At 39.1% G+C, this 15,398-nt stretch overlaps 3 protein-coding genes across 4 annotated transcripts in view; 2 read left to right on the plus strand and 1 right to left on the minus strand.

Annotated features, from left to right (window-relative positions):
• Positions 1 to 439: 439 nt before the first annotated feature.
• On the minus strand, positions 440 to 9,008 carry LOC138052402 (tropomyosin-like). Its single transcript, XM_068898892.1, has 3 exons — positions 8,162 to 9,008; positions 2,331 to 2,663; positions 440 to 1,449 (listed from the first exon to the last, which is right to left on the minus strand). The coding sequence occupies exons 1-3, from the start codon at positions 8,711 to 8,713 to the stop codon at positions 1,429 to 1,431; spliced, it is 906 nt and encodes a 301-aa protein (XP_068754993.1). The 5' UTR covers positions 8,714 to 9,008; the 3' UTR covers positions 440 to 1,428.
• Positions 9,009 to 9,231: 223 nt separating this feature from the next.
• LOC138052400 (tropomyosin beta chain-like) lies at positions 9,232 to 11,950 on the plus strand. The gene has a single exon (XM_068898888.1). The coding sequence runs from the start codon at positions 9,355 to 9,357 to the stop codon at positions 10,735 to 10,737; it is 1,383 nt and encodes a 460-aa protein (XP_068754989.1). The 5' UTR covers positions 9,232 to 9,354; the 3' UTR covers positions 10,738 to 11,950.
• A 1,288-nt stretch (positions 11,951 to 13,238) lies between these two features.
• The window catches only part of LOC138052401 (uncharacterized), a 12,446-nt gene continuing 10,286 nt past the window's right edge, over positions 13,239 to 15,398 (plus strand). The window contains exon 1 of one of the 2 annotated variants that reach the window (XM_068898891.1): positions 13,239 to 13,261. The gene's annotated coding sequence lies outside the window, so the exon portion shown is untranslated. Of the gene's footprint in view, positions 13,262 to 14,382; positions 14,591 to 15,398 lie in introns of those variants that run through there. The other variant, XM_068898889.1, reaches the window with a different exon arrangement.

The raw sequence follows: 15,398 nt of genomic DNA on the forward strand, positions 1-15,398 counted from the left end.
CAGGCCTGTTGGAAGCGTGCTTGAGTTTCAACAAAATGAGGCCCAAAATCAGTGAAAACTTGTGACGCAGATGAATAATAAAGTCGCTGCTATTTCCAAAATGATGGAATTACCTGGTGATAAATAACGTCGTACGCGTCTTGGAGAGTAAATTTTGACTTTGCATAAACAAGAGTTGGGCGATTGTGATCTTTGTTTTGACTTCGCTCATTTCATTGTCAAACTTTATAACACTTGACAGAAAAAGAAACTTACAAAAACCCGGTATCTTGCCATCATTTGACACAGATGCTTCACTGTTTGGCGAGTAAACATGCCGCGGTAACTTAATCACGGCGCCCGCTGAATTCCGGCCATGTCACTTTCGATTTTGCAATTTACTTGAACGTAGCAAAAATCAATTGGACCGGATGTCGATATACCAAAGGACTTCGAAGAATTTCCCAATTTCTGGGAAAACGTTACTTTAATGTAACAAATGTAAACTCTCGTTTACGGCGAACAGCAGAAATAACCCGATTTTTTTTGTTCTTCCCGTTTTTTTCTTTCCTACCTGTTGGTTAGCATTTTCGAGTAAGCACAAACGTATCAGAATTAACCTGTTATTTATCGAGAACGAGATCATAAAAGGAATTCTCCTTAAAACCGATTTACATCACTAATGAGACTAAGCTAAGACATGTCACAAATAAAAGGTACCGATTTTTCCAAAATACCACCAATAGCTGTACTATGGAGGTGCTGTTCATAAACGAACAGGATCACAAGATACATCTATTGTTATTTGCTATACCATACATACAGTGCATTCCACGTTAAACTATCGATCTAAAATTTTATGAAGTTCCTTCCCTTCACAAATAAAATATCTGCAGCTAACAAAAAAAGGTTTGGCTTTACTTCTAGCATGTCTAGCCATGAAATACGTAGCGATTGACCTCAAATATTATATGTTGAACTTTATCCTTCTTTAGTTTACTGAGCAATCAAAATTGCGCTAAACTTAAACTTGCGCTAATCTTAAGCTTAACAATCAGAGATAAACGTCTTAGCCAAGTCATAACTTGAAATAAAACCAAGTAATAAAAAAAATAAAAGGATCTTTTTCAGATCGTCTTGTAGGAACAACTAAGCCCAGAAAACGGCTCACCAGGGACTGGGTACTATAATGAGGTTTCCATACACATGTATCCTTTTGTCAAAAATTTGGGAATTATAACTGAAAATCCTAATTATCTAAAAATTGTACTTGTATTCAATTTTAATTAGCATTATATTTCAGTTCTCAAAAATTCTAAGGTGGCAGAAGATGGTGTAGGAATCCTTTTTACTGATTTTTGCTCCTCGTTCCCCTGTCATCAAAGCGTCCTCGTGCACACACGTTCTTGAGTAGGGTAAGGTGGTAGAAGTATTACAAAAGCTTGGGGATTACATAAGGCACAGTATTTCCTGTTGAGGAAAGAAGTATATGCGGAGTTTGAATTGTGACAAGCTTGATCGCGTATCGTAAATTACATCATCGTTGTCAAACATAATTTGAATGAAGTTACCCAAAGAAGCCCAAACAAATGGCTAAAACATTCTAACAATGGAAGGCCTTAACTGGTCACTCTGAAACAGCTTTTGCGGCTTTCGGCTTTAACGTTTAGTTAAGAAAGCCAAAACGAAATTAATTATGGTGGACTTATTTACACCAGCACGACCATCAACGTAAACATTGCCAGTTGCTTTCAGCTTAGCCAGCTTTGAGAGCACTACGACAATGCATCAGAATGGCGGGAAAGTTGATGGCACGGCCACAGACGTGTGTTCTTTGAGGTTCTAAAACACATACAGTGTTGACAATGTAACGTAGCGCGAACATTGTGACGCACCTTCTCGGTCTTTTACAATCCAATCAAATCTCCAGAAAGCATTAAAATTAACCAAAACGAAATGACAGTCAATTGCACTATAAGGAACAACAAGAAAAAAACAGTGCAGGAATTATCTCAAATATACAGCAAATAAATGTAATTTCTTTTAATCAAGAACAAAGAAAAAAAGGAAAGAAAGAATTCCGAGAAGCCCAAATTCGATGAGCCCTGACAAAGTGGCAAATTTTCCTCGAAAAAAATTTAGCACCAGATGCAACGTTTAACTGAAAAGATTCCACCTACTGTAGGATGCGGTGCTTTATATGGTGCTTGTATTAAATTATGACTTAAAACTGTTGCAGGTGCCTGTCCAGTCTCAGTTATTTCGAAATATATAAATATTTTGCCCTCAAATTATTTCTATGTATGGCAGCAAAAGGCAGTAAGCTTGAGCATTAATTTAAAAAGCACTACCTTGTCAAAAATCACATTGTTTCGATCAGAACTGATCATCTCTGCCACTTCCATCCAGCGATCTTTAAAGGACGCCATCATAGTGTGGGTGCCAGAGCTCTTCAGGATCCTTACAGGGTCAGTTTTCTTGCCAGCCAGATTCACTATCCTTTGGAGATTTTCAGTTTTCACTGTAGCTGTCTCCGTCACCATGACGACTTCATCCCAGAATGAAACAGCTTGCATGATAAATGAAACCATGTTTTTTATGTCACTAAGCTTCTCGTGGCAAGCTTCTCGTTCGCTTCTCAGTTTACTTACGTTATGGGAAATCACTCTCAGGTCTCTCTCTATCTAAGAAAACAAACAAAAAAGTAACCTGTGCTTCATGACCTCGCAATAGTTTGTTCAGAAGGCCTTAACGGGCGAAAAATTCAATTAAAAAATGTTGCCGGCCAAGTCAGAGCTTTATTTGGCGACGAGTCAACTCGTACTTTAGGCATATCGCGGAGATTACTGGAAAAGTTGAAAATTTCCATAGTATGTAAATACTATGTTAATAACATGTAAATCATCAAGAAGATGCTGTAAATGAAAATTTACATGATTTTTAACCATTTACATGTTATGAGAAATCCTGTAAAAAAAACATGTAATATTTCAGGTGAAACAAATATCAGGTAAATTTCTCAAACCAGGGACATGAGACCATGAAAATCCAATAAGGGAACCTGTAAATATGACGTAAATCGAATAAACGAGCCTGTAATAATCATGTGAATCAGTCGAATAAAGGAATAAGGGGGCCTGCAAATATCAAGTAAATCGAATAAGAGAGACTAAATACCATGTAACAGACTTAACTGATTGGAGTGTAATGTGAAAAGCCAAGTTTCTACCCCATATGAACCATGTAAGCGTTAGCCCTACCAATGGAAATGGGCCCGCATTAGGACAGAGAAAAACTGTCACCAGGGTGGGAATTGAACGTTTGCAAAAACGTAATCCTTCCTTGACCTCGTACGTGTTCATTCCCGTGACTTTAACATCTTCAGTTCCCACGGCCTGTTCCCGTCTGACCTTGTAGCTCAGTCGGTAGAGCAGCGGTTATCTAACCCGAAGGTCGTGGGTTCAATGCCAGCCCCGGTCAGAGTTTTTCTCTGTCCGTGTGTGGGCCCATTTCCATCAGTAGGGCTAACGCTCACATGGTTCATATGGGGTGGAAACTTAGCACTTCACATGACACTCCAATCAGTTAAGTCTGTTTAAATATACAGGGGCACCCAACGACCAATTTGTTGGAAAATGTATTATTATACCACAGTTAATGAAAATAAATGTTATTAAGGCATTTTCAGGTGTTTTTCAGTGTTGCTGGGAATACATTATCTGTTCCTTTTTCCCAGCAAGACACACAAGAAATTTCCCAGCCAGCTAGATAAAATTGTTTGGTTTCCCAGCCAGCTGATCAAATTTATTTCCCAGCCAGGAATTCCGCGCGCTTTCAAATCCCTCGATCCAAAACGACCGCACAAAAGCGACAAGACCGGGACAAAACAGACTTTTTCCACAAGCGCAATCACTCTGACCAGCCGTCGTATGTTTGTGACTACTCTCTAGGAGAGGGAAGGGGTTTTTTTTTTTTTTTTTTTTTAGTCGTCCTCAGTCTTCAGAGTTTCTACACCCAGCTCGGGTTGAAATTCTTGAAAAAGTCAGTAATTCCCAGGCAAAACCTCTATCAATAACAAAATTTCCCAGCCAGCTCATCGAAACATCTGTATTTTTGCCAGCCAGCAAGATTCCTCTGCGGAACAGATAATGTGAGGAACAGATTCGTTGGGTGCCTCTGAATATAAGTGCTACACGGCCAACGTTTGCAAAAACGTTATCCTTCCTAAATACCATGTAAATCGAATAAGGGGGCCTGTAAATATCATGTAAATCGAATGACAGAGCCTGTCAATATCAATAATATAAATCGAATAAGTAGGCCTGTAAGTATCATGCAAATCAAATAAAGGAGACTGTAAATATCATGTATATCGAATAAGGGAGACTGTAAATGTCACATCAAAAACAGCTGTTTTTATAATTTTTTGATTTTTACTTCCTTTATCCGAATGTAACACCGTCCATCAATTAATCAAGATTCTCACATTAAATCAAAATTTCATGTTTGATATGTTTCTGTCATAATAAATATAACCATAATTTCCGCTTGTGTGACAATGTAGCCATCAATATTCATTCTGTCAATAATAGTTTTACAGTAAACCTCTCCTTGCATTCACTGTCTTCACTCTGCTATTCTATATGAACGTGTACAGCTCATGTACTGTTCACTAAAGAATAGTATACTATAACAAAGTTAACTGCATGGCAAGACCTACTTTTCAAGTTACATCGAACTGTATGAGGCGCGCCACCCGCCAGTTCAGATGCGAAATACTATATAGCAAAAGCATAAAGTTCGTATTGTTATTAGTGGCAATGATCTCTGTGTAGGTAAACTTCTGGGGGGGGGGGGGGGGGAAACTGTGCTCTGAGAAGGAAAATGCTGGGTAAATATCTTTCCAAAGGCAGAATGATAATCCTTACTGCAAAGATGGTTCGTGTTACTTCTGCTGAAAGAGACAACTGCGTCTGCTTTCTTCATTGGAATCATTTAAAAGCTAGAAATAAGTTCTGTTCACCCCCGCTTCCCTCTCATTCGGCAAGGATAAGTCATTTTCCTGTCTTCCATTCCCATATTCTAAACACTGGTTACTTTTGCAAGAGCAAGGCTATAAAATAGAGACAATATGTTTTTATTTTAAGAAATATTGTAAAATAGCTTTGAAACTAAATATAAACTTGACTCCAATGGAACTTGACGTTATCCTTTCCCGTGGCGTTTGGTAGTGGTGTATCGTTTAAAATATGTTTTCGGCATTTTTCCTGTAGCTGGTACACCACATTTTTTTCCTAGTTGGTGAGTGGAGATTTTTTTAGCTGCTTCCTCCGTTACCCTGTTTAGGGGGTGTGGAGACATTCACCTGCATGTGCTTGGAAAATACTCATTTCACTTTTGCTTGCCTCACCCCAGCAAAAAGCCAGCTTAAATTTTGCGCCAAGTGTAAAGACACTTATAGAGGAATGTAATCATACATCCAGCAAGATTAGAAGCATTGTCTGCTTCATACTCTAAGATTTTATTCAATCTGTACAACTGATCCAACTGATTACCCAATAATAGACCCACAATGGACTCAAGATAACAGCCTGCGCAGATGAGTCTATCCGGTTCATCCTCAGCAACGACAACAATCACAACAACAACTATGGTATGTGTTACCACAAAACAAAATATACAGTAACTTAAATAACTCTCTAATTTTATTATTGTAGGTACCATATATTCATTACTACCACTATTACAGGTAGAAGTATTCTCAGAAGTTAATACCGAAACCCACGCTTAGCAAGAGAAAGACTCGAAAAACATAATTTATTTGAATGTAAGATGTACTGTCACAGTTTACTTGAATTAAAAAAAACGAAATTATGTTTTCTTTGTGCTTTTTTCCATCAAACATTGAACAAGAAGGGTGTGGCAAGTGAACAATTCTCTCATTCTAGATAATTTTGAAAAGCTGGTTTGATAATTTCAGTTAGCTCTATACCACCACATACAATGATGGAAGTCAAGCCCTGTACCATACAAGAGAGATGAGTATCTTTTAGGATTGCAGAGAGGCGTAGTGCTTATAGCACCCACCCATCTCCGAAAGCAAGGTGGAATGTTGCTTGCTATGCATGGTTTGACCAGATAGGCACAGACAGCAGGAAGAGTTTTAGGCTTCAGCACTGGAACAAGAATAAATGCCATGTTTAAGAAACAACAGACATGACACTTGCATGTTTTCACAAATGTCACTAAAGATTCTTGGAAAAACAAAGATGGCCTAGTTTTTTCATAATCGGGGATGTAGTGGTGAGCTAAACATATTCTTAGTGATATAATCTCGAACGTATGGACCAGTGTTGGCAGCATAAATCTCAAAGAAATGAGGTGAAAAATTGCTTTAAACTACCTGAAAATAACCAAGGTAACTCTGCTTGTTTCTTCAAGTAGTTTAAACAAAGCTTTCACCATATTCTTAGCGATCGTGCGCATTACCTCGATAGTTATTCAAGAGTTAATTACCGAGCCCAGCTTAACTGTTAGTTTTAATGATGGAGAAAAAATGGAGTACTTGGAGAAAAACCCTCGAAGGACAATCACAGGAGAGGAGCAAGCAGGCGAATTTTGTTTCCTCGCTGATGTCATTTAAACACAGAAATTACTGAACCAATGTGGTCCGACGTCCTATGTCCTCGACCTGCAGTATCAGGCTTAACTCAGTGGTAAGAGGCAGCCTATTAACCGCTTCTAACACACGGTGCGCTTAAACTGCGGCTTAAGACTGTTTATTCTACCGATAAATAACATTTTCTTATTGACTGGGAATTTAATAACTCGGACTTCTGTTGCCAAAATTGCACGTAGGGAAATGGGATTGGGATTGGGATTGGACGACCCTCCTTCAGGAAAACCCCCAGCGTTTTTAGTGGAATTGCGCTTAAGCGAAACGTAATAAACGAAGAATGTTGTTAGTTTAAAATTCACAACTTCAAGATTTTAAACGTTGTGAGCGAAACACGAGCAAACATGGTTTGGCAGCCAAGATAATTCTTTCATGGAAAGGGCATAAACAAATAAATATTGGATGCCTAAAATAAGCTTACCTCTTTACGACTTTCTTATCGGAAACATTTGAATTACTGTTTAGTTTTTGTGTGGAGTCCATGTTGAGCCTGAGATCTTGATCGCAGAAATTAACGAAACACCTTTTCCTTTACAGCCGAATCAACTCAACAGCTGACTCAAAAATCTCAAAAACTGGAATCGGTTTGTGTTCGAAGCGGAGCATGGGCACTCAATTTGCCGCATGCGCAAGAGTGCTGTTGCACCATTATAAGATGGCGGATAACAAGAAAGAGTCCAAAGAGCCCGCACGCAAGTCTCGTGACGGTCCGGAATGTAATCCCTGTATACTTTCAGACCGAGCTCATGTAAACTCAATCGTACTGGTCAGAGTTCGCAGGGTTTTAGAAAGCCTAACGTCTATAGCTCTTATTTGGGCGCCCCTGACCCTTACTCGGGCTGTAATTTAGTTCGTTGGGATAACGTCACTTCAATTTGCTCGTTCTTAAACTTAAGACGATTTCACCATATAAAAGCACGTCGAGGCAACTAACTAAAGGAACGTCAGATTTAACGCTCTCCATTTGTGACTGGAATTCCGTTGTAATTCGTGGTTACGGTAGTTAACCGAATTGAATCACCGTATCATGTTGTTAAATTAACTAAAACTCAACGCGAAAAGTAGAAACAGAAATGAAACCAATGGCAAACATGCCTATGAACTGTTTGTTCACTTCTGTATTACTGAAGAAGTAGTTGACTCAACGACTTTAAAAAAATGCAATGTCTTAAAGGAGTTGTAGCTTTCCCGTGTCGTGGGTTTTGGAGTTTTCATGTCACATGCTGAGTTAAACAACATTTTCTAATTCTAATAATTCTCGCAAAAGTGCATTTAACTGAGACGACTCTGACAGCTCAGGCAGCATTAAAATCAACAATACGCACGCTCATTCGAAACAGTCGCCAAATATTAGAATGAATCCTTTAAATTGATCAACAGTTACCTTGTATGCGCTCTGCACTCGGGAAATACCGTAGGGGAATCAATTCTCAAAAACTCAAAAACAGCCGATCGATCTCCTTAGTAATAAAACCCTTCCCCTAAAAATGAAAGATATGAGCTCACCTCAGAAATCTGAGAGTTCACCCATTTGAGATCACTTTCTGCTTGATCGACATCCCTTTCGTGGCGTTGCATTTCTCTGTAAGCTTCAGACGCCTTTTTTGAGCTGTCCTCAAGTAGAGCAAGAAGCAAGCCAACAATAGGTATCCAGAAAAAAGGCTTCATTTCCTCATATTCCCTTTCTGCATCTCGCTTCGCTCTCTCCGCCTCTTGGTATCTCCTTGAGGCCTCTTCTTTACTTCGTTGATATCGCTGCCTCTCGTCGTTCAACGAGGAATTCTTATTCTGCAATGTTTGCTTTTTGTTTGAAAGCTGCGTCTCTTCAGCGAAAAGGTCGTTCATTTGCCGAGTGAGATTCTCTACCTTACGCTTATGATCTTCCTCTGTCGTGCTCAGCTGACCAATAAGGATAGCAGCTTTTTGTTTCAACATTTGCCCATCTTTCTGCACGGACCGCAGAACGACCTCCGAGCGTTTAGCATCGCCGCTTTTAATAGCCTCCAGAGCTGTTTCCACGGCGTTAAAACACTTAGAACTCAATGAAATTAACGCCATGTTGCTCAAGCTAGTTCAAAGGGATACGTTAAAATCATGTAACGACAGAGGGAACAAAAACTACAAAAGCCGCTATGGCTGCGAGTCTTCCGTTTTCGTTTGTCGGCAGAGGTTACTGAGAGGCAAGTTCAATCTGACATGACGTCTTATCTGTCAACACGTAAAGAATGCAATTCATTCATTTTCGCAGTTTCCAAGTAAAGACCCGCAGGTGACATATAAGATGTACTAACTGCGTGACACCTTTCAACCAAACAAGGTAACAAAATTAAAGGACGTTTTTTTCCGTGCGTGGTCTTGCGTTTAGAGACGCTTTTTAATTGCCACAGAAACTGAAATGTAAACATGCATAGATCCCTTTCTACCCGAATACGCAGATGAAAATTCCGACCTGCTTTCCAAGAAAATGAAAAGTGCTTTATTTACAAACAGCTGTAAATCACTCCACAACCAAATATGGTAAGAAAACGCCACCATTGGTCAGATTTGTGTGGTAACAAGTCCCAACTATGCTTTTTCCTAGAACAGAACATTTAACTGGGCGCATGAAAGTTAACGCGCTTTATCCCTCGGCACTCAATTACACCGTTCCAAACTAAGCTCCTCTTGTGCTTAACTGAAGCCTTAAGAAACCAACAAAAATGGCTGGGACAGACATAGTCATCGATGGAGAGCAATTCAACCTTGTGTCCATACCAAACGCTGGAAGCAAACTGGTGCAGACCGCTAAAGGCCATCTTCTTGGCTCGCTGGATCTCCAAAGCCTGGTAGAAGACTTGGGGAAACTCGGTAACTTTATTCGTGTCGCGTACAATGGTGTAGCAGGACACACTGAGGTACAGATTAAAGTACAGCGGGTTGGCTACAAGATAACGAAACTGGCCGACAAATCAGCCGTCACCGTACACAAATTTAAAGGTGCATCACAGAGCGTACTCGAAGAACTTAAGGGAACCTATGAATACTTGCTAGATGGACTAGAGGAGATGGCGCTCGAAACACTCTCACAACTTACCAGCATTGCCAAAGATATGGCTGCGGCTGCAGATGAGCTGCACAACGATTTTGAGAAGGCAACAAAGGATGTAATAGATGCTTTAGAAGACACACAGAGAGCGAAAGGTTCTGAGGAAGAACGAAAGAAAGCTCTGGAGGAAGAGAGAAAAGAATTTGAACTCAAGAAACAGAAAGCAGTGATGCAGCAAAAGCATGCAACTGAAGCGGAAGAACGAGCAAAGGCATTCTATGACGAGGCTCAGAAGAGAGAAAACAAGGCGATCGACGCACAGGACAGCCTATTAAACACAATAACGGGTGCGTTAACAGGCATCGTAAGTGCTGTTCAATCGGTAGCAACACTTGAGATCGACAAGGCAGTCGAAAAGATAACGAGCATTGGTGACAAGTCGGGGCATAAAGAAGCCATGAAGATGGCAAACGAAGAAAAGAAGAAGCAAATGGAGGAAATGCAGAAGCAGCGAGATCTTCGCCAAGAGGCTCTTCTACAATGCTTAGAATTCGCAGAGAAAATCAAGAACTGCCAGGACGACGGCGAGTTGGCAGAAGCAGCCATTAAAGCCTTGCACAGCTCCATCGGCGCACTCAAATCTCTTTCTGCTATCATGATGAAAGCAGCCATATTCTGGCAGCAGATGCAAGTGCACTGTGAATCGTTGGCGACAGGAGAAATGCAGAATCAAGTTGAGAGAGCAATGAAGATGCCCGAAGAAAAGCGCATAAAAGTGTGGACTTCTAATGCCTTCAAGGGAAAGGCCCTGCGATACTATTCCAAGTGGGTTGCTCTGGATGACGTGTGTGGTGTGTACATGCTCCAAATCAAGGAGACCAGACAAGATCTGTACAACTACTTGGAGGACAACCCAACCATCGAAGAGGCCAGAAAGAACGTTCGTGAGCTGGCCGCCACCTTTGGAAAGGATTTAAAAGAAGCTCAAGAAAAGCTGGAGAAGGAAAACATGAAGGCTTTAGAGGCGAAAAAGGAACTTGAAAACTCTGACAACTAAAGCAATCTAAAAGAACGTAAAACAACAGTAAGAACTGTGGAGTAATTACCTTGGTCTGACACACCTTATAATGCGGTCAGGTTTTATCAAGCGTTAACACAAGCCTCCGATGAGCTATCGTTTTCTAGAATTTAGTAATTTTCTAGATTGCAAATTGCCATTCGTAACGTGACAAATCTGCTCTAGTTTTCTCTCAAGTATGGTTACAGTATACTAGTATCCCACTGAACGAAAACAGATATAGCAAATGTGGAGAAAAATAATGCATGGCAAATGCATGCAGCTACGTTTGTAAACGTTTGCTTAATTTTTCTGAAAAGCAAATATCACATTTGCCACAGTTTTTCTACCCAACGCAATGCTCGTAAAAGCCACACTTGTCTTCAATTTGCTGTTGTGAGTAAAAGTAGGGATAACATGGTATTTTTATTGACATTTGGAGGGGTAGTAAACATGATGTTAAAACTAAAATTTTGCAAGTACTTTCCGAGAAAATATTAGTTTTTGTACCTGTTTTCTCGGAATGGCAAATGTGTTCAAAGGAGAATTTTTGAAGCGATTTGCTCGGAATAACAAATGTGTAGTTTCGCAAGGTTTTGCTCAGGATAGCAAATGTGTTCAGGCATGTATTTTTGTAGAGATTTGCTCGGGATGAATGTAACCAAAATACAATTTTTTCACACAATTGCTTTTTATACCAAATGCAGTCAAATACCCAGCTTGTCATGCTTTTTTACGTTAGGAAGTTTAACTATTTGCTCAGGTAGTATTGTGATCAAAATAATTTTTTTTTCCTCACTGTAGAAAATGTGATAACAATAATTACCATTTTTGCTTAGAGTAGCAAATATAGGTTTTGGTCAAGATGACAGATGTGATCCAACACATCAGTTTTGCTTTTAAAAGCAAAATGACTAAATTGTGATTTTACACAACTTTTGTTCAATTAGGCCAGAAGTGAATGCTTTTTAATTTTTTTTTTCCTCAAAGCAAATGTTTTTTTTATCAAAGAATCTGTTTGACATTTTCCTTTAGATGGAAGATGACATTACCCTTGAAACGGTGTTGATTGAATACTGCAACAACTATTTCAATAATAAAATAAATCAGGTTTAATTACCTAATCAAATGCAATCAAATGTCACATTCTCAGTTTTGTCTATTAATAACACAAGTGCACATTGAAATGGCAATTAAATTGCTCCGAAACTTGGATGGACTTATTTGCACTAAATTCATGAAGCTGTTTTATTTTACAATTAGACCCGTTGCCCGTAAGGGCTACAGGTTAATAACCCATGAAGCGAAGCCGAATGGGCTATTGATCCGTGGCCCTTGAGGGCGAAGGGTCTAATTGTTTTAGTATCACCCAACTAGTCGGACAGAAAAGGCAATAATAAAGTTAGCAAATGCAAGTTGAAAATATATTTATTTGGGAATAAAACGAAAGAAAGCGTCACGCTTTTCGCTACTCGAGGACTATTACTAATAATCCTCTAGTAGAGTAGCCAATCAAAATGCAGCATTTGCATTAGTCCACTAGTTGGGTGATACTAATAAGCTTTAGACAGGTGCCTCCATGCAGTGGAACTCAAAGATGAATTATTCCCAAGAAACTAATACCGAAAATAATCCATTCTCATAATGCACCCCACATACAAATATTACATACGAAAGATTGTAGGTAATATAAATACTTGAGGATAAAATTACTCAACAGTTTTCTTCAAATTCGGAGCTGAAACAGACGCTTTATCCGATGCAGAAATAGCAACAATACAACTAGCAGCAAACAATTATTACTCAACTTAAAAAACAATTACTTTGCGTGACAGTATATTCATAATTTTGATAGCTATATTTAAATCCGAAATTAATCTTACCTAATTATTTACATTGCTTAGGTTGGAGCAATGATATATAAGGTACATAACAGGCCTCTGTCAATTATGACATCTCTTTAAATTGTCTTTCTGCTTTGGAAATGTAACCTCCAGATGTGGTTTCATGTTGCCTCAAATACCATGGCTTTTGTTTTTGTCAATACGACGATTCCTTTGGATGAATGCACATTTTGAATCCCAAAAGCAAAACAAAATATCCCTTATAGTAGTAAACTTGGCAATGTTAAAGGCAACATAGAAGTTAAGACTATTAAGTTCAGATACCAAACTTTTGATTGGGAATTAATAAAAACCTAGGCTGACCTTAGGACAATATATAATTGCCATATAATACATGTATGTGCACTGTATGCTCTCATAATCCCCGCTCGCAGTAATTTACGTCTCATCTAAGAAAAAGTCAGTACCTAAATCGAACCTGCTTGAAAGTTGAAATAGCAGCCAGAAGAATGGCTCAGCCATTTCACATTGACCTATATACTACATTCAATTTGTTTTTCATGTAAAGTTAATAGGTTTGATAGCTGAACTGGGCCCGAGACTATTATCAAACAACTTACACCGATGATGCACCAACCATAATAAACTGTGGTGAAAATTTTCGCAACCATTGTTTGAAGGTAAGTTCCTTTAGTAGTGTACTCCTCTATGGGCGGCCGTCACCGCCAAAAATACGAAGTATGTCAAAGGAATATAGCAATGTCAATTGGTTCATTGGCGCAGTGCACAAGAGACTAAATGAGTTAGAAATGATGCAGCCTAAATACAAGTACTCGTGTTGCCTTTTGTCAAATGGTTCACTAAAAAAGTAAACGAACTAGGAAGATATTAAATTGTCTAGTCATTTCTGTTAAGACGGAAGAGACTAACTAAAACCGTTCTATGGAAATAAAGATCGGTTCATCTTCCAAACATGAACTGGTATAGTGTGTCACCAAACGGTCCGGTGTGATGTTAATAAATGGCTTATCTTAACTTGACGTGGTTCAGTCCATCGATGTTCAGTGTAATATGAATCGCTTTAACGAAAGGTCAATTGATTTAGTGTAATTACAAATGCTTTATCGAGACAACAAATGACTCATATGGTATGTATATAAATCCACCTAACATGAAATGGTTTATGCAAAGGACAAATGGTTTACCTTGATGTGAAATGAATTAAAGAAAAAAAAATACAAGTGGTTCGAAGTATCGGCAAATGATTCAATGTAATCTGAAACGGTTTAACAAACGGACGATTGATTTAGTGTAATCACAAATGGCCCAGCGAGACAACAAATGGTCTGAAAAGAACTGAAATGCTATAGTCCACTAAGAAACGAATCGACCTAATTTAATATGAAATGGTTTTCCCTAATGCGAAATGAAGTAGAGAAAAGACAAATGGTTTGGGGCGACCACAAACGATTTAACCCTTTGCGTGACATATACAACACTTCGCCGAACCGCCAAAATGGAACAGCCAAATGTCTAATGGAACGGCCAAGTCTAAAATGGAACTGTCCAAACGCAAGTGGGTCACGGTATCGGCAAATGATTCAATGTAATCTGACACGGTTTAACAAATTGACGTTTGATTTAGCGTAATCATAAGCGGCGCAGCGAGACAACAAATGGTCTGAAAAGAACTGAAATGCTACAGTCCACTAAGAAACGAATCGACCTAATATGAAATGGTTTTCCCTAATGCGAAATTAAGTAGAGAAAAGACAAATGGTTTGGGGCGACCAAAAACGATTTAACCCTTTGCGTGACATATACAACACTTCGCCGAACCGCCAAAAATACCAATGTGAAATACAGCCAAATGTCGAATGGAACAGCCAAGTCTGAAATGGCACAGTCCATGTGGGGTCTGACGTCAAGATCGGACATCAACTACTTAAAATTTGGCGCGAAAGCAGCTTGTTTACAACCGGGATTTCACCTGCCCTTTGTACAGTTCGGTAAGTTTGCTTCTGCTGATTTTCTGTTAAAATTATTTACTGCCTTCATTACAGAGTTTCGTCGTCATGCCAAAGGAAGCATTGGTAAATTAATATTAACAGGAGCTCATGACCTTCAGATATCAACTGTAGTTAGGATTGAAATGTTTACATGCGCAATTGCAAATGCATCATCGTCTGCCATGATTCCTCATGTGGCAGGGTTTCCACAGTCTGACTTGTTTCGTTAAGCGGCCTTTTTGCTGTAGACACTGGGTTTTATCGGTTTACTTGAAAGTATTATGATCTTGGAACGAAATGGTTCGATCAATCGGTCGGTGTCACTGACTAAACTAAAGCTAAACATGATCATGATCTTGACTGTTTCGTCACACGTTTTATTCTCGATAGCTTCTGTTTACGATTATGTCACCTTCCAGCTCTCTTCACTTATTTTGAACGCTACATAACGGTGTAGTTGTTTGAAACAAAAGTATAGGATAAGATTTGATAACGGGTCCATCAGTTCACGGAATTTTGTATATCGGTAGTAAGATAAGAAAACACTAAGAAAGCCTCGCCTGTACTAGCCCAGCGTGACGTGAAAAAGGAGGCTTGCAATTTGTTTGGTCTTGTTGATGTTAATTGAACTTGTTATCCTTTAATTTGTCGTCCCAAAAAGGCCCTCCATTCCTGAACAAAATTTGGAATATAATGACTTATTCCTGAACGTGAATAACACATAATTCTTTATTATACATTTAAGTTAGTTCTCCCCTTGTGTCAGGTGAGACGAGGATAAACCAAAAATCGATTCCGAATTAGACAT

This window comes from Montipora capricornis, chromosome 6 (genome assembly GCF_036669925.1).
Source record: "Montipora capricornis isolate CH-2021 chromosome 6, ASM3666992v2, whole genome shotgun sequence".
In the NCBI taxonomy this organism is placed as follows: Eukaryota; Metazoa; Cnidaria; class Anthozoa; order Scleractinia; family Acroporidae; genus Montipora; species Montipora capricornis.